This window comes from Hippoglossus hippoglossus, chromosome 8 (assembly GCF_009819705.1).
Source record: "Hippoglossus hippoglossus isolate fHipHip1 chromosome 8, fHipHip1.pri, whole genome shotgun sequence".
Taxonomy (NCBI): domain Eukaryota; kingdom Metazoa; phylum Chordata; class Actinopteri; order Pleuronectiformes; family Pleuronectidae; genus Hippoglossus; species Hippoglossus hippoglossus.
In genome coordinates this window covers 631593-651080 of record NC_047158.1, presented here as the reverse complement: position 1 = coordinate 651080, position 19488 = coordinate 631593, and the positions used below count along the sequence as shown (strand labels likewise).

Here is a 19488-nt window from a genome sequence, read left to right as displayed (position 1 = left end):
ACTATTTCTCAATTACTAGAATCCACTGCTGGACCTGCCCATAGGCAGTCCTGATTGGCTGAGCTGTGCCCAGAGGCAGCTGGAGGAGGAGCTGAGCGTTCAGCAGAGAACTCAAGAGGAGCGAGACCAGCAGCTAGAGTCCTGTGGAGATGCACTGCAGCTCCTGATTGACTCCATTAAAACCATTCTGTCCAACCACAACCGCCAACTAGCTGATGTCAAACACCTGCTGAGAGCCATGGCTAAGGTATACTCCCGCCTAATTTACATATGCACTCTTTTTTTTAAGGAATTTTCCAAACTACATCCAGATATTGGTTTTGTGTTTGTTGTTGAGTCTGTATTTGCAATGCAAACGTAAAATGAATCAATTTTAAAATAAAACATTTTACTCACTGCAAAAAATTAAGAGTTCTGAATACTTAGTGAATCGCATATGTGCCCTTTTTTTGATTCTCATAAGTTTCTTGCTGAGCCATGTGTCTGTTTTAGCTGTTACCTTTAGCAGTCTCCCCTGTGATACTTCTGTTGTACAGGACGAAGAGGCAGCGTTGGCAGAAGGTGAAGAGGTGACATATGAGGGCAGTGTGCGTCACTTCCTTTTAGAGTACAAAGCGTGGCAGGACAACATCCAGCTGGTTTTATTCACAGTGGTCCAGGCCAGTGGGCAGCCTCGCAACCAGGAGCAGCTTGAACTGCTGGAGGAGATCCCTGCTACCCTGAAGGAACTGCACTCCCAGAGCCAGAGGTACCGCCAGTCACTTATACGTGGACTCTTAAATCTGACTTTTATTTCCCCTTAAATATTTTATATTAATCCTCTTTGTGTGCATCCCTGTAGTGTGTATAACGGCTTGGTGGGCTTTGCTTCCCCACTGGTGACGGATAGAGACAGTGAATGTGCCAGTCCTGTTTCTGCAGCACAGACGAGCTTTGCAGCAGGTACGACGTCACAAATATTTGCACATTTCACCCCACCCCCTCAAGCCCCTTACACCTGTTGTCTTGACAGGTGGCTATAAAGAGACTGCAGCTCTCTTTTCAGCTAAGAACTGCAACTGGCTATAGTTACACAGGATAGTAGTGGTGTTTTCAAAAGAAATATAATAGTAAAAGTGACCTGCAGTAATTGAGCCACAGAAATCCTGAAATAGCACCAGCGCTGATGTACAAAGATTAAATTAAATTAGTTCTACTTAGCACTTCCTTGGGCCCTTAACAATACACATGCTAAGTGTGAAGCCAACTAATGTGCAGGCCACTAATGTACAGACGTACAGGACTTTCTGGATTTACTAGTTCAATGCTCGTTGTAAACATCCCTGTTTCGAATGGGCAGTTTGCTTGGCCTTTGTTAATGCTGCAAAGTCTACTTCAGAATTATTCCTTGTCATTAGCAGGTCCTCCTCAAACAGGTCTACAATATACTGTCACTTTTTTATTGTTTGCCTCGTTATATATATATATATATATATATATATATATATATATATATATATATATATATATATATATATATATATATATATATATATATATATATATATATACATATATATATATATACATATATATATATACATATATACATACATACATATATATATATATATATATATATATATATATATATATATATACATACATACATACATACATATATATATATATATATACATACATACATACATACATACATACATACACACACACACACACACACACACACACACACACACACAATCTATGGTGCAGTGTAAATTTAGAGAACTTTGTGTTTAACCTACCTGCTTTACCTGCAATTAAGCTATTGTACATCCATAATCGGCTGTATTCTTATTTTTTATTATTTTTTGCAGCCAATTTAAAGTCAATGTTTATCATGAAATCTAAAATTTGCTTTATTTCTGTTTGTGTGTGATAAGTGTAACTTTGAAGGATTTACTTAACTGCAAACACTGCATGTCAGTTATTTTCAAGGTCTGTTAAGCTAGCAACACAATCTTAACCTCAAATTGCTAAAGAGGAAGTCATTCTGTGAATGTTGTTGCCATGATGAAGATCTGAAAATATGCAGTCCACGTACAGACAGATTTCTGGAATTAGCAGAGAGATCCATGAAGGAAACTAGATAGATCAAATTTCATCTAAATGTCTACTAATCAAGTAACAGTAGTATCTGTTGACACCATGTCCTGTGCTTCAGCTGTTAGGTGCAGTGTGGTGAAGACCCAGCCAGACTCGATGTCCCAGAATGCACGTAAGGGTCTGCCACGCAACCTTGGAACCCCCACTGATACCCCACCCAGCACTCTGCTAATGAACTGCAGAGGCCTCAATCCCAGCCCCAAGAGAGCTGTACGAGACCCCAAAACAGGACGAGGTACTGATCTTCACTCTTTACACTGACTCTGCTCATTGATCTGAGGTCATGTTGATGAATCTGATTTTTAACCTTGCATGCAAAATACATGCAAGGCTATACATCTTAATTAACAAAAGTTACAGAGACATACCTTGTTCATATGTAACACCCTCAATATATACCAGCAACCTTTGTGATGTTAAAATTATATATACAAGTTCATTTTATGCTTGATTCAGGTGTGATCTTAGTCTTATTACAGATGTGTGAAATAGTTTTGGTCAAATCTTAGCCTGTTTGTCAAAATGTTGTCATGTATTTTTTTATTTTTATGCCCACTCAGCATTTTGGTGATACAGATGTATGTTAGTGACAGGTGTGTATCACATATAAGTCTGTTGGAACAGAAGCAGTCTCTTCATTTCATCTAGTACAGATGTTCCTGCTACATTTACTGCATTATGGGATTTTAGACTTGAAATTAGATTGAATGTCTTTGCACTGCTGTGAACCTACGGATTGCTGTGTTGCAGCTGTCCAGGAGAGGAACTCGTATGCAGTCAGTGTGTGGAAGAGAGTGAAAGCCAAGCTGGAAGGCAGAGACATCGATCCGAACAGGAGGATGAGCGCCACAGAGCAGGTTCATGCACGCACTGAGTCACGTAGCAAATAATAATCCAAATCTGTTTCCATCTTTAAATACAAACAGGTCATCAGTCTGTCAATCCTTCCTGCATTTTGTTATTGCACAGTTGCCTTTTAGCAAATTATATAGAAAATACCACCCCCTCTCTTTGGTCAAGAATAGACCGCAGTTAACAAAGAGTATACAGAACACGTGAAAGTGAAGTCACCGAATGAATGTCTCACACACAGTTGGTTGACCAATGGTCCTGTTGTTCGGTTGCAGGTGGACTTTATCATCAAAGAAGCCACAAACATGGACAACCTGGCTCAGCTGTATGAGGGCTGGACTGCCTGGGTGTGAACGCTGTACTGCTTCATGTCTTTGGTCCAGCGAAGGCTTGGAGATCCACCAGAGTCCAGCGGGTCTGGGGTGTTGGAACAGCAGCACCGGGCCACACAGGGGGGAGGAAATGGGAAGTGGATGCTTAGTCTGCCCTCCCAAACTCCTGGGCACCCTAACTGGGGCAGCGACCTCGTAGCACTGCTGCAACCACACTCCCCCAACCATCGGCGATCGGGCTAACACAACGCTTAGTGGGCCTGCAGCCCCACCTTCCTTTCTGGGGTTTGACAGCGCAAAGCAGTGCTGAATGGGGGAGGGGGGAAGGAGGGAAAAGGCCTCCTTACCCTCGACCTGGAGATACCTTCCCCCCTCACCTGCATAGCTCACTATCAAGTTGTACCCATAAACATCACTCCGTCCTGTTGAGCCAATCAAACACCAACTGATGGCAGGATGAAGCAGGAAGTGAGTTGTTTCCCTCTGAAGCACACAGCTGATGCGCTGTGGGTGGGACTTTACCGGGACTGAAGCTCAGATGGATGGGGCGTTTAGATAGCCACACTTGATTTTCTCGTATCTTTTCATCAATGGCGTTGGGATTCTGATTGGTCAGTGGGTGATACAGAACGGTATAAATTAGGAGAATGTAGGTTGAACAGCATTCCCAAGGCTACATGGGAACCCACCTGAAATCAGCAGAAATTTAAGTAGAAAACGATAATCAAACCATACTTTGATTGAACAGTGAAGACTTTGACACATCTCTGAAGTGTTGTCACATGTCACCGATTAAAAGATGAACTGGAATTGTTTTCTCAGGAGGATTATTTGAACTATGGGTGAAAGAGAAACATCCTTTCATTTGAAATGTTTCTGGATGGCTCATCTGAGTGTAGAAGGGACACGTAAAAGGTGAAGGACCTTTATCTGACGCTTTCTTCAGTATGCATCTTTGGTCTTTTGTGCTTTGTAACTATCTTCAGTCATCTTTAGACCTATAGTAGACTTCGGCCTTCTTTCACTTGCCTGTCAAAATCTGTTGCTGACCTCATGTATTCACTCCCCACCCCTAATGCTTGCGTTTTTAGTAACTTTCTAATTTTACATTTTTAGTGGGAGAAATTATGTTTTTGGTGATGGTGCAAATTGTTAATTCTTAAAGCTTTTAGTCAATTTTGTTGGATGCCAAATAAACATGGAGCTGAGAAGAGATGACTTTTATTTAGCTGTTCTTCCTTACATTAGCTTCTAGTAGATTTGAGTTTTATTTAATATACATGTTTTGAGATTGTCATAGAATAAAATAATACTCACCAATGATGGTCACCTGCAACAATCTGCCACCACTCACCTCACCTCTTATGAAAAGAAAGAAACATTTCAAGGTAATAGGTAGGGGTTACATTAGTTTAGAGCTCCATTTGCCCTGACTGTCCGTTTTCTCCTCCACAGCTGGGACTGACATACAGAGCAATCACAGTAGACGCAAGATGGTTATTAATGTCAGTTCAATAAATGGTTAAAGACCGATCAAGTTGGTTATTAAACCACATGTTAAACAAAACTAGAGAAAAATTATAGTTTAAGGGTTTAAGTGTGTTTTTAAACAACCACAGTCCACTGGTTGGGTATTAACAAAATGTAGACAAACTAATTAGTATTTCCAATAATAAGAATCAATGTGTTTTTAGTTTTTTTAAATGGTGACACCAGAGTGTATCAGACAAACCAAACACCTGGTCATGAAGGAATGCATGTAGACATTAATAAAGTGTAACCGGTGAGGTTTCAAATGATACACACGTAATGATCACACATGCTGGAAAGCAGGAAGCAGCGACTGACGTACAGGGACAAAGAATTTTTAGAAAGTGACAGAGGAAAACAAGACAACATGGGAACCACAAGAAAAGGATGAGGTACTGTACTGAGTTTCTTTCTTATTCAATTCCCAAATTGCATTGTCAGGCACATGAGGAAAATACATGTTTTTGTCATTACTCTCTTGAGATTTCAGTTTTTTCCCCTGTTAAGGTTTTTTGGGTAGTTTTTCCTTACTCTTGTTGAGGGTCAAGGACAGCGTGTGTTGCACCTCGTTAAAGCCCTATGAGGCAAATTGTGATTTGTCAATATGGGCTATACAAGTAAAATGATTGATTGCAGATCAATCTAAAAAAAAAAAGAATAACTCCCCTTGCATTTAAATTAATTTGTCAGAGCACAGAAATGGATGTAATAACTGTTTATCTGGATGGGCTCCATGAAGTACTATTATTTAATGGCTCCATCCTCAGAGCATCTTTTTCAAAGAAGCTGGAAAAGAAAGAAATGTGCTTTCAGATCTATCATCATAGTCCAAAGGCATGTAGACATGTGCAAGACCTTTGACCTCTCTTCTGAATCTGAAACGCAATGCAATGGTCCTAATGGAAAGGGATCTATTCAAAATAAATAAAATCTGGATCTAGTAAATATTAATGTTTCACACATACTGTATTTGCCATTGTAGTTGCATCATGTAAGGTTACTGCTCTGTAAGTATGTACACGTGAACCTTTTTAAGGTGCAGACTCATTTGTGACTAGGTGACAAAAAATATCAGCATCGTGCAACTACCTGGAGAAACTGGACCTTCATGGGGCAGTCCCACTGTACTGATGGAAGGGTTCCAGTTGTTTGATCTGACTCACCTCATCAAAGCTAAAAGGAACAATATTTACATCCTTAAGGGTAAAAGGGCCAATGCCTGTACAGCTATAATGTGCCATGACTATTAAAGTATGAATTTACATTTGATCGATGTTGGTGTTTAATGACTAATGTGTTTGAGGGCCTAATAGAATTGCAGTGATAATTAAAGTGCAAAGTGCAAATGCCTTCTATAAGATTCTATCATACCCCTGACTGAATATTGTACCAATTGCTGAGATGCTCTGATTGGACACTATGGGTCCGATCTACTAAAGGTTTGCGCATGTAAAAACATGCAAACTTGATTTCACCCACAAAAATACATGCAAGCTGATTTACCGGTGCGCACTGAGGATTGCGTGCAGAATATCATGCCCTGTCCATTTAGTACGTTTTCCTTAATGAAGATGCAATATCGGGCGTTCTACCCCACTACGCAAAATATTGGGAGGAGTAGATACAAATACTTAAATTTAGCACACGCAATGTGATTTACGAAGCCTGAAAATAATTGTGGTGGTTGTGACCGTCTATATTTAATACGTTAGAGAGGTAGATGCTAATCGGCACAGCATTGCACACAAATGGCTGCAGTTATTGTGGTGAGGAGACGGCATGAAAGAGGAAAAGAAAGAGTGCGTTTTTCGGAAAGTTAACTGCACCTCAATCAAATCCATCAAATTTTATTTGTATAGCCCATATTCACAAATCACAATTTGTCTCATAGGGCTTTAACAAGGTGTGACATCTTCTGCCCTTAACCCTCAACAAGAGTAAGGAAAAACTACTAAAAACCCTTTAACAGGGTAAAAAGAACGTAGAAACCTCAGAGAGCAACATGTGAGGGATCCCTCTCCCAGGACGGACAGAAGTGCAATAGATGCCACGTGTAATGGAGAACATCAGAAAGATAAGTATTTACAGCATTGATTAGAATAAACACTTTGTAGCATAACTGAAGGTAAATGAATTGATGGATTATTGTCAGTAATGTTCGAGTATCTGAGGAGAAATATATATATCAAGCAGTCTTGTTGTAATAATAGTCTATGGTCAGCAGCCAGCAAGATCATGATCCACCATCAAGATCGGATGGCACCATAGTCCAGTCATGATCCACTGCCGCCATCATGGTCCACCACCACTATCAGATGCCAGCACGATACTGGATCCACCATTACGATCTCTGATACGCGATCCACCATCATGATCCACGATGTGGATCTGCGGATGATAAGGCAAAGGGACTCCGGGGAAGAAGTCAAGTCAGTAACATGTACTGATGAGATATTAATTTCTTTGATGTGATAAGGATGGAGAAGAGGAAGGAGAAGCTGGAAAGAGAAGCTTGTCGTGGCAATTTCTGCAATCCCACCTTAACAACGAGGAACGAGACACAATTCTCTTACAGTATTGTCACACTTTAATGCTCAGAGCATGGTGCATACGACAAAGGTTAGTTTGTAATATGCACACCGATGGGAAACAGTTCTTTGTCTTTATACATTTGGCTCATCCCTCCTACTCTGGTTGGGTTTGTTACAAAGTCAAAGGTCAGGATCTTCTGATGACATCAAGGCAACAATGCCTTAGTTAAAGCAATCAGGCCAAGATTCATTCAGTTGTACAGGATACAGCATGATCAAGGTTACATTGTATGAGATTCAATCATGATCAATCAAAGGGGAAATTAACATGATCATATTGTGGTCAAAATGTTACATTTCCCTTACAAGCTTCATGTGTCATGTGTCCCCCAACCTTCTAGACCTATAGCAGCATAACTAAGAGCAGGTCTAAGACAAGCCTGGACCGACTCTAACTATAAGCTTTATCGTAAAGGAAGGTTTTAAGCCTACTCTTAAACGTACAGATGGTGTCTGCCTCCTGAACTGAAAGTGGGAGATGATTCCACAGGAGAGGAGCTTGATAGCTGGAAGCTCTGGCTCCTACTCTACTTTTAGAGACTTTAGGAACGACAAGTAAGCCTGAATTCTGGGAGCGCAGTGCTCTAGTGGGGTGATAAGGTACTATCAGCTCTTTAAGATATAATGGTGCCATATTATTAAGGGCCCTGAAGGTGAGGAGGAGAATTTTAAGTTTTATTCTAGATTTAACGAGAAGCCAGTGTAGTGAAGCTAATACTGGAGAAATGTGCTCTCTTTTCTTGGTTCTTGTCAGGACACGTGCTGCAGCATTTTGGACAAGCGTCTGAGAGCATATACCTCCACCGAGGCTAAGACCATTTTCTAATTTGCTGCCAGTTTCATTTTGGCAATTTTTTTTATACCTCACACAACATAAGAGATCTCTAACTTTATGTTGTCACTGTAAAGCTGTGTGCAGCACTATTTCCCACATGCTTGTTCGTGCTATTGTCCATAAAGTTTTTTATCATCCAAGCAGACAGTCAGACCTCATCATTTCAGCTGCCGTTGTGTGCCAGTGGCATGCAATGCAGTTCTCTCTATCTTTTACTCCTTAGTCGTTGGAGCCTGTGTTGGGAATTACAGTTCTTTTCAATGAACTGAAACACGAGGATCAGTGCACAAAAAATTTTACAAAAACACAGAATCACTGGGTTGTTTAGTGCTTGACTGCAGCTCAGAGTGCTGATTCCCTCTCTATGACCTGAAACACAGGTGAACTTTGGTTCAACTAGTGAGCTGAGAACAATCATTAATGGAGGATAAGTCAGAGTTCTGAGCTACCCCCTATTGAATACAACACATATATTTTTGCAACACTTGATTATTAAATAAAACATTTAGTTCTACTTCCTAATTGAGACTTCAAGACAGTCTTTCATTTTCCAGGACAGACTGCATCCGGCATTGTAAAGTACTACTATGTTCTCCCCAGTGAGGGTATCCGTACAGTTCTCTTCTTTTCAAGGAGTAATTTGTGTGGCTGACTGACTGATCACTGAACTGACTGGATCATGTCAGGTAGTGATTCAGTTCAGTTTCTTCACCCAAATGATTCATTCTTTTGAACAAAATATCCGCTGACAACACAACACGAGTGAGAGTGATGTCTGTGTGCGTTCACAAACAAAACAAAAACATAACCTCCTTGGTTGTAACTTGCAGACATTCAGCTAAAAGCTGGAACTCTTAGATGTTAATAGAAAAGAAATGAGGAATTTTCAACATTTGGTGCTGTATCTTAGCTTTGACACTGACATGGCCCTCCTGGCCAAAACTGGAACATTACACAGCATTTAGACAGTTTCCTGTTACCTTGAATTACTATTTTGTGAACCCACATTTTAACAAGAGGATTCAAAGTTAATATGTAACCAGCACATAACCACACTCACAATATATTCTGGATTTTGAAGGTCCAGGTGGCTCCGAGTGATAGCCACAAAGCCTGCAATCATCTGGATTTGTTCTCACCTTCATAACATGACTCTTGTGTAAACTGAGTAGGGCAGCAACTCCCATGAAAGGCACAACTTAAAAAGGAGCCATGGTGTCGATGGCCTCCAGCAGGTTAATGATTACACACCCTGCACTATAACAGAGAGACAGACAGTGAACCCCTCAGTGTTTTAGCTTTGGATGAACAGCGATGTCAGGACAGCGAGTGTGTGTGTCTGACTTTGAGGAGGAAGCTAGAAAGGTTCTTCCCAAAGCTGTGTATGACTACTACCGCTCAGGAGCTGATGAACAAAACACATTGGCTGACAATGTTGCTGCCTTCAAGAGGTATGCGATCACACACTCGCGCACACACATACACAGTTAGTTTACCACTTTGTTTTTAGTACGGCAGCAATCACACTTGTGCATACTTTTATTATTTATATTTTACTCTTTTATAGTCTAACTACATGCCGTTTCCTATAATTATATATATATATATATATATACACACACATATACAAGTATTCATAAATTAGCATAAAGTATTGCAAACAGTTTGAGAATGTATCTGCTATTGTAGCTTTTATGCTAGGACGATCTAATACAGTTAGCTGTGGCAGGATAGCGCCTTTCACGGAACCCAAGGACGCTTTACATATGTTTTGTGAGGACAAAACAGTATAGAAAAGTAAAAAGTAAATCTACTGTATATATAAATATATGTATGTAGGGGCATGACCACAATGCTCATTATTCTCTTTTCTATTTTTTGCAAGTCTGTGTAAAGTCCTCATTGATCTGTGTGTACATTAAACTCTTTGTTGGTATGTATGTGTGAGCTCTGTTTTCTTATCACTTTTCTACTGTTGAAGCAAATATCCAAAATCATACCAGTTCTATCTCTCCCTGACTTTTCTCCTTGAAAAGCTAATACATGTCTTTTTCTTTTCCCGTCTGGACTATTGCAACGCCCTTTATACATGCCTTAGTCAAACCTTAGTAACTCGTTTGCTGCTTGTTCAAAATGTTGCTGCTCGTACTTTGTCTTTGTTGGCTGTCTCTAGGTCAGGGCTGGCTACTCAGGGTGACCAGGGTTTCTATATCAGGGCCCCGAGGCTCTGGAACCTCCTGCCTGACGAGATTAGGCTTGTCAACTCTCTACCTATCTTTAAATCATGGCTCAAAACTTATTTTTATAGGAAAGCATTTTTAACATGCGATTTGTAACACTGATGCTACTGGATGGTTTTAACTCCTTTTATTCCTTTTTATCTTTTTATCTTACTTGTAGTTTCTTAATTATGACAGCTTTTGACTCTGCTACCTATGACAGTAGGTGTTTAGTTTAAAAAAGGCATAGAGGTAATGATGTCTGATGTACTGAGCGGGCCAAATTGCTCTGTTGCATTGTTCTGCCATACAAGCCAGTAGTCAGTCAGATTTACCTTCAGCCTCAGCGTACCCTCAGGTTCGGCTTTTAACATTATTGGGATTAAAAGGCTGAAACACCTAATGATGCCAAGGCACAATTGAAGACTATCATTATTTTCATGACAACAACCAGTCTTACAGAGCTTAAATGTGATGGTTAAACAACTGTTTCTGGTTCCTTGCTCATTGTGGGAACTGTTGAGTTCCTCTAAAATTTTGAACAGGTCTGGACCTTATTATGTTATGATTTAGGGCTTAAATTGAACTGAATTAAATACCTTTTATTGTATTTCATCCATTTTTTGCCATGGATTTTGTGAAGCACTTTGTCACATTGTTTAGATAAGTGCTATACAAATAAAGTTATATTTATATTTTTAAAGGTATCTGATGACAATTGATCATATGACATGTTTAAAGCCTAACAATTGACAAACTCTGTCATGATTAACTCATTGTTAACTCAGGGGTAAACAGTGTAGCAGCCGAATCCAATACAACTGAAGATATTAGGAACTTATCTTCAGACGTAAAAAAACAACAGAAGAAAACGTAACCTCCATACTGCTCGTGCGGTGTCATCCAAGTGTCCACAAGCCCCGATATTCATATTTGACTCGAAACAAGGTCATTTCCACCGTGTTTTACACCTAAAAGTCCACTAGAAGTGGTTAAGCTAGCGGACGTTAGCATTTCTGACGGTCCCTGACGCCGAATCTGTCTTGTATTGGATTCGGCTGCTACCCGGCTGCTACTCTGTTTGCCCCTGAAACACCAGCAGTGTTTTGTAGACTCAAACACTATTGGCATAGGGGTGAGTAGATGAGTGAATTATCATTTTGGGGTGAACTATTCCTTTAAGAGGCAGACCGAATACATACAAGAGGTTACCAAAGGCATCCAAACCATTGCCATTTCATGTTTAGAAGGAAGCAGCAACTAACAGGAGCAAATTGTGTGCCAGATTTAAGTGGAAATGCTTCCCAAATTGGATTTTATTTTAAGGGAGGGAAGTGTTGGAAGCTTAAACTGGTAGGTGGGGAAACCTAGGAGAGAAAATAGGTAAGTTACCAAATTAGATACAAGTTCCACAGAGACCCATATTGGTACTTGATTGTTTTCCTGCATTGATAATTGCTTAATAGTAAATAAAAAAATTAGGCAAACTTAGCCCCTCATATGCAGTTTGGCATCTCTAAGAATGCTCTTTTAATTTGTGGGGTAGGGACTAAATGAAATTCTGAAAGAACACTAAACCAGAGAACAGTAAACCAACATGCTATTAGTAGTATTAAATTGCACTTTGCATTTACACTGTGTGTGTGTGTGTGTGTGCAGGTGGTATCTTGTCCCTCGGGTGTTGAGGGATGTTTCTGTAGTGGATCTGTCTGTCTCCATGCTGGGCCAGAGGCTCAGCATGCCTCTCTGTGTGGCAGCCACAGCAATGCAGAGGATGGCTCATCCTGAAGGAGAAACAGCTACAGCAAGAGGTACACAAAACTGTAGAATGTTGAATAATAGATATTCGAACTGTAGAATCAATCTAGTTGGTTACACATAGAATTCACTTTTTAAAGGTCTTCACAAAGTCAGCACGGCAGCTGTCACTGCATGCTAAACAGTGTTTTTTGCTGATAGAACATGCACATTATCACCAGATCAATTTGTTTCTAATTTAAACTCCACCACCAAACTAAAAATGTACACTTCATTTTACATGTTGCCATGCAACTGTAAAAACATTAATTTGCATTCATTTTCAGAACTTAAAACATAACACAAAATTACTGTAAATGAAAATGTCTTGTCAGGAGATTCTTAGTGGAATCTGTCCATAAACCAGCTTTTCCACTAAAGTTAACCACTCTGAAATAAATCATTAACATCAGTATATAATGCATCTACCCAGCATGCCGAGCAGTGGGAACAGGGATGATGCTGAGCTCCTGGGCCACCTCTACTATAGAGGAAGTGATGTCAGCAATGACAACCTCATTGAGTGGTGGGGGCGTCCTGTGGCTGCAACTTTATATCTATAAAGACAGAGAGCTCACGCTGTCATTGGTACGCCGTGCAGAGGAAGCGGGCTACAAGGCTATCTTTGTTACCGTGGATACGCCATACCTAGGAAGAAGATTGGACGACATGCGCAACAGCTTTCAACTGCCCCCACACCTTAGGTAGGAGCCACACCGTAGAAATTACATTTCTTACATTTCCACCATGGAGACTACAGAGTATGTGTGTGTGTGCGTGTGTCTAGTATGTCTAACTTTTCAACAGCCTCCCTGGCATTCTCTGAGGGAAACTATGGCAATGACAGTGGTTTGGCTGTTTATGTTGCAAAAGCAATCGACCCCACCCTCTGTTGGGACGACATTACCTGGCTGAAGAAACATACAATTCTACCTGTGATTGTGAAAGGAATATTGAATGGTAACACCCCCGCCCCACACACACATACACAACAAAAACACACACACAGTTACTCCATTGTGCCATGAAAGTTAGACTATTGGTATTAATTTTCATTTGCAAAGTTGAATTTTCATTTGTTTTTACAGCTGAGACAAATGCTGTTATATACAGAGAAGCTAAAGTTACTTAAATTATCTGTGAATATTTTAGAATGTTTCAATTTTTTTATTTTTATCAACACATCCTTATAGTTTGTTCCTGACACAATCATGATCAAAAGGAGCTTGTTCAGCAGTTTCTGTGTGTGTGATAGGTGAGGATGCTGTCAAGGCTGTGAACTATGGTGTCAGTGGCATCCTAGTGTCCAATCATGGAGCTCGACAACTGGATGGGGTTCCTGCCACGGTCTGTGTGTCTCTTATTCTTTTAGAAATGGTCAGAAATCTGATAGTCTTAACCAATATAACATCTAAATTAGTCCTATTTAGATTTGTCATAGCTGCACTGTGGTCTCTTAAAAAGACTACATGATGTTATTCACTATATTTCTTATTGTCAACAAAACCCATGAAAACAGCAGCTTCAAAAATGTTAGAGCATCTCTCATTGTGTCATCCCCCTGTTACATTGGAGAACATCCTTGAATAACTTGAAAGGTGCCACCTTGTAGTTGGGTTGGAAGTTGAACCAGGTTTTAGCTTAAACTGGAAACTGTACTGTTGGGGTTGTAAGTCTGGGCAATATTTTCCAATTCAAATAAATTCAATTACATTAAATTGATAACAAATAAATCTAATTAAGTTTCCCTTTTTCTAACAGTTTCAAACTGTTTTTGAACCATTTCAACACGTCCAAACAACTGCAGCTTTAACACCTGCTTTTCCCTTCCTCTCTTTTCCTCTTATATCCCACCCTCACGTTTCTTGTTCAGTGAGAGACGTTAGCTATAGTGTTGTTTCACATTGCTGCTTTTAATGAGATTACTGTTTTTGAACTGCCCATCCAAAAGATAAAAGATGTAAGTCTGTCCAGTCATGCAACTCTTGTTTTCGATTTCTACTTTTCTCATTTCAGAGCCAAGTTGAGTTACTTTTCTAACTTTTCTCTTTCTGGTCAGAATGCTTCACAGATGTTATTAGCGTCACATCAGATGATTTTCAATGAAAGCAATTGATTTATGGGTTTTCCTGGACCTCTGAACCAGTGCTCTAACGGCTGAAAAAGCTGTCCTGGATAAAATAGAAATGTTCAATCAAAATTTGAAAACACTCAATGATTTATCAGTCATAGGTCCATGTCCAGATAGGACGGCATCTGGGTCCAGAATCATACTGCGGCCCCCTATTTGTAACCTCTGATTTAGAGGGGCCCAGCAAAATTTGAGGAACCTTTAACACAACAAAACACACAAAATGTCAGTTCTACTTAACTCTTACATATCCAGATCAGGGGATATCACCCAGTGCTGTTCATGGTCAATCTGACAGTGACAGATGGTCAGTGTGTTTGTGTGGGAGAGGGAGGCAAAGAGTACGGTCCTGTTCTTTTCACTGCTTTCACTTCAGTTTCAACTTTTAAAAATAAACTGTGGATTCCTTGATTTAGCTGGCAGCAGTAACTCTAGAATGCTCATATGCACACACAGCTCTCCCTCTCTCTCATAGGGGATGAGGGATGGCTGAGAGGGGATGGCAGACTTGGAAGGCTTTTAAGGGGGATGGTTTTTTGGTCATGTAAAGTGGATGGCATCCCCCTTCATCCAATCTATAAATCACCTACTGAATATAACCAAATCACACGCAAATGTACTTTATGTGACACGATTAAATTCAAGTAAACGAAGTGTATGTTTTTGTGTGCGTAGCTTGATGTGTTAGACGAGGTGGTAAAGGCAGTGCAGGGTCGCTGCGATGTCTACATGGATGGAGGAGTGAGGCGCGGGACAGACATCCTTAAGGCCTTAGCACTGGGAGCAAAGGCCGTCTTCATTGGTCGACCAGTGCTGTGGGGCCTTGCTTGTCAGGTGAAGCACAACACTTATCTACGGACTCATTAGCCTCAATCCGGAGGGGGTATCGAGGCCCTGTTCAGACCTGGTATTAACATCTGTCCTGAGAGAGTTTTTCCTTTCAGCCCTGGTGTGATGTCTCCACATGCATCTTCAGTGACCACTTGCGATCAGATCTCTTTGCAATATGCTATAAACATCTATGTCATTGCTTTTCACATAAACTAAAAGGTGATGGATTTTAGCCAGTTTGATTATACAGACATGGGTCTTTTGTCAATGGTCTGTGAATGTGTGCATTTGTTGGTGAGAGTGAGGAGCCAGGAGGGACACAATGCACTCAGGTAGTGTTACAGTGAAATTCAGATTTACTTATTTGAAAAAGGACAGAAAATCAATATGCGGTGGTCATTGTGTCTAGCTCGAGTCTAGCTCGAGGGTAAACAAAATGGAAGGCAGGCAGTATTAGTTATGTTTCAAGTTATAAAGAGCCATTAGGTGATTTGATTTATCTTCTTTAAGGTTAAAAGATTGTGTTTGCTGGAAAAAGACTGTGCCTTGAGGAGAGGAGAGGTGAAGCTGTGTTACCAGCAGTGTGTGCCTTTTATTTGAGTTTAATTGTCTTATCTTTGGTGAGCAGAGTAAATAATACTATTCACTTCAGAAAAACTGCCATCCTTTTTTGACTATCGAGCTAGATTATCTCACATTTATTAATTAATCTCTCTGAATTGACCCTCTTAGAAAAAGTGCTGCCCATAGATGCACTGTTTGAATGTGTGTGTGAATGGGTGAATGGAACAATCTGTAATGTAAAGTGCTTTGAGTGGTCATCAAGACTAGAAAAGTGATGTGTAAATACAGACCATTTCGCATTTAATTAGGCAGTTGCCAAAGATAAATCAAGTCATAGGAGAAACTATGGGGACTGTAAACATCCTGTGGTTCATTATGAAACTCTGGCGGGTCAGAGGATGTCAGCTGAGTGGGTGGTCCTTCACTGCTGTCCAGGAGACATTTGAGTTTTGACTGCTAAAAGAATATAGCCACATGTGTCCCAGACCACCTTTGAATGTAGTCCTACAGATGAGATCTTAAATGTGTCCTCAATGCATTTACACCTGCACTTAGAGCTGACCACTTGAACTTGGATCTCTCAGAATGGATGTTAATACCTGGTCTGAACAGAGCCTTACTAGCACAAATTATTTGAATTGTTTCTTGTGTCTGAGTTTCTAAACTGAACAATTACATTAGCTTTTTTGAAATTCACTATCAATGGATTTGAAACCTAATTATTTGGACTTCAAATGTTGGTAATAAACACGAATCAAAACAAATGCCAATGTTGGCTCAAAAAATAAATTTTGAAATATAAACAAAGACTATCTACATGTTCTTTACAAAATGACACTCTATGATTAACACTAATTTTGCATGCTACAAAAGAAACATGTTAATTGAGCATGTGAATTTGTGCCCAGGGGGAAAAGGGAGTGACTGAGGTCCTTGAACTTCTGAAGGAGGAGCTGCGACTTGCTATGGCACTGTCAGGTAACACACACACACACACACACACACACACACACACACACACACACACACACACACACACACACACACACACACACACACACACACAAATCAATACCCAACAAGTCTGCGTAAAGTCCTCAAATTGACCTGTGACAAAGTGTGTGTGTGTGTGTTTGTGTGTGCGTGCGCGCGTGTGCATACTTGCGCATGTCTGTGTGTGTGCGCGCGTGTGCATGCATACTTGCGCGTGTCTGTCTCTCTGTGTGTAGGTTGCCGCTCCGTATCTGAGGTGAGCAGGTCCCTGGTCAGGAAACTGGATTTTACCTCCAGGATGTGAAAGAAGAATCTGTGGTTGGACTCACAGGACAATGCAATCTTGATGGATCCCTGAGATAATTCATTTGTTACTCATTTGTGCCATAAATAGTATTATATCATATGTACAGGTTTTTACTTTGACTTGTTACTATGATACTATCCTAAAGTTGTGTCGTGTTATATAAAATTGTAGAAGTTGTTCACTTCACGATAACCTTAGCTACTTCATCTGTCCCTTTAGAAAAACAGGAGGTCCTTATTAAAAATCATGTTTGATGTGACTAACGAGCTTTGCAGTGTATTTAATGATATCGTTCTCATTCTGTCATCTTATAACACCACTACTACTACTACTACCTCTGCTTCTACTATTACTACTACTCCCCAAAAATATGTAGCACCAGCTTCATATGGGCTACACTGTAGCCGCTACAGGCCCATGTGGTGATGGAAGAAATTGCACAATATGAGATGAAATGGCAACACCATAATTACTATAAAATCCTGATGCATTGTCTAGTTGAGAGGCCCAACATAGATTTGAGTTACATGATATTGTGATGACAGGATTTATATTCCTAAATAAATAATAATACATTTTATTTTATTGTGCACACAGGAATAACTAGAGTAAGACCAAAGGTTAAAATCAAAGTAGAGAGGGTTAGACAGGATAAGATGATGTTAAGTTGGGGAAATGATTCAAACAAATGTTTTTATATGAGATTTGAACAGGACACAACAATATGTTTGTGTAGTATTTTAATAATTCGCTAATTTACCAAACCAGCCAACAACTGATGAATATTTACTAACTAATACATACAATACGGTTTATAGAAAAAGTGAGTTCAAACTGGGCCATAGGACAACTACTGCCCCATTGAGGGCTAGTCTGCTCTTGGGGCCTGTACAATGAAGCAAAGTAATTGGCTTATTAGGGTAACTTCACGGGTAACTTTGTCAAGAGTAACATCATGTATTTTTGTACTTTTTAATTCTACTTATATGACCATTGACCTCTTTGATACATGTTTGCAACGAGTATCACAGGTGTCACCAGTAATAGATGGATAAAGACTGCTTACTAAAAAGGGAGCTTCACAAAGGTGCATTAGAAATATTGTCAGCCAATATGACTTAAGCCAGTTTCTAAATGAATGAGTTTCAGTGTAGATTATTTTATCAAATACTTGAATTTGCACTCTAATCGTAACATGGGGTTAATGCCAGGTTAACAACATATACACCATACAGTCCCCGAACCTGAAAGTCTGGTCTCTTTTGTGTGTGAGTTGCAGTTTGTGATAATATGTATATGTATGTAGGCTTATTTGTGTATTGAGTTTGGCCTATCTTTTTCTTGCGATGGAAATTACTTGAATATGTTGAAAAAGCTCAATACAAATATTTCAAAATACAAAAAATATACAAATGCTGAATTATTCTTAGACACTGAGCCACTATCACCGTCAACACTGGGCAAAGACACCCCAGCCTCCCCCTGTCCAGAGATAACAACCTTTAAAATCCCTCCTCATGTTTAACACAGAAAGAAACTTCCAAACCCCTTTGAGTTGTAGAGTCCAAAAACAATGAAGGACACAATGATCTGGGTCAAAGGCATCACCAGCAGTGGAACGATAAATCAAGTCATCATTGAGGGACAGACCTCTCTATGAGCTGAGTGAGAAACCTCTCTTCCTTCAGAAATACAACCACAGCTTTATACATGCATGAGGCATATGAAATGTGACCGTGTCCACCTGTTCTCCAACCGCCAACAGCACCCTCTCCATTGTTTGGCTGCGGGGCCCCAGCTTCACTCCATGTCTCAGAGGAGGCCATCCCCACTGAGAAACACGGCTCCGAGGTTGGAATTGCTAAATAGAGTTTGGTTTTAAGATCGAACTGAAAATCTGTCCAAAAATCCTGTCACATGTTTACACTGAAAGGTATGACTAAGTGTCCTAGTGTTCCCACCATGTAATTACAAAAAGCATATGTTTTCAATATTAGGAATATATTTTAAAATACAGTTTGTACATTTTAATTGGAGAATGTGTACAGAACTTTACAGAACACAAGTAATATTCATTTAATTTGTATGAGTAGCACATTTGCAGGGTAAAGGAAAAGTAAGTGGATGTCGACATCTGGCAGCAGGCGGTGGGTCAAGGAACGGGGAGATTGAGGGAAATCGCACTAAGAAAGGTCATAAAAACCATTAAAGGACAAGGAAACTTGTCAAAAGGATGCAACTCTAAAATGGAGAAGGCAAAAAAAAGGATTTGTCAGTAAATTTCTCCCTTGCACCAAGAATTTCTGATAGACCTCTCAGTCACTATTATGTTAACAGTTGAAAAGACTAAAGTAGTAT

General features: G+C 39.9%; 2 protein-coding genes across 5 annotated transcripts in view; both read left to right on the top strand.

Annotated features, from left to right (window-relative positions):
* Nucleotides 1-4555, top strand: part of smg1 (SMG1 nonsense mediated mRNA decay associated PI3K related kinase) — a 79395-nt gene extending 74840 nt beyond the window's left edge. For all 3 annotated transcript variants that reach the window (XM_034594498.1, XM_034594499.1, XM_034594497.1), the window contains exons 59-64: nucleotides 20-247; nucleotides 537-748; nucleotides 842-942; nucleotides 2207-2383; nucleotides 2899-3005; nucleotides 3276-4555. In XM_034594498.1, the coding sequence (XP_034450389.1) occupies nucleotides 20-247; nucleotides 537-748; nucleotides 842-942; nucleotides 2207-2383; nucleotides 2899-3005; nucleotides 3276-3353 (903 nt within the window). In that variant the 3' untranslated portion in view covers nucleotides 3354-4555. The remainder of the gene's footprint in view (nucleotides 1-19; nucleotides 248-536; nucleotides 749-841; nucleotides 943-2206; nucleotides 2384-2898; nucleotides 3006-3275) is intronic.
* Nucleotides 4556-9566: 5011 nt separating this feature from the next.
* The window catches only part of hao1 (hydroxyacid oxidase (glycolate oxidase) 1), a 16247-nt gene continuing 6325 nt past the window's right edge, over nucleotides 9567-19488 (top strand). Inside the window, exons 1-8 of one of the 2 annotated variants that reach the window (XM_034594540.1) lie at nucleotides 9567-9739; nucleotides 12167-12318; nucleotides 12906-13008; nucleotides 13092-13264; nucleotides 13560-13651; nucleotides 15111-15269; nucleotides 16739-16808; nucleotides 17060-17297. In XM_034594540.1, the coding sequence (XP_034450431.1) occupies nucleotides 9603-9739; nucleotides 12167-12318; nucleotides 12906-13008; nucleotides 13092-13264; nucleotides 13560-13651; nucleotides 15111-15269; nucleotides 16739-16808; nucleotides 17060-17127 (954 nt within the window). In that variant the 5' untranslated portion in view covers nucleotides 9567-9602 and the 3' untranslated portion in view covers nucleotides 17128-17297. Of the gene's footprint in view, nucleotides 9740-12166; nucleotides 12319-12737; nucleotides 13009-13091; nucleotides 13265-13559; nucleotides 13652-15110; nucleotides 15270-16738; nucleotides 16809-17059; nucleotides 17298-19488 lie in introns of both variants that reach the window. The other variant, XM_034594539.1, reaches the window with a different exon arrangement.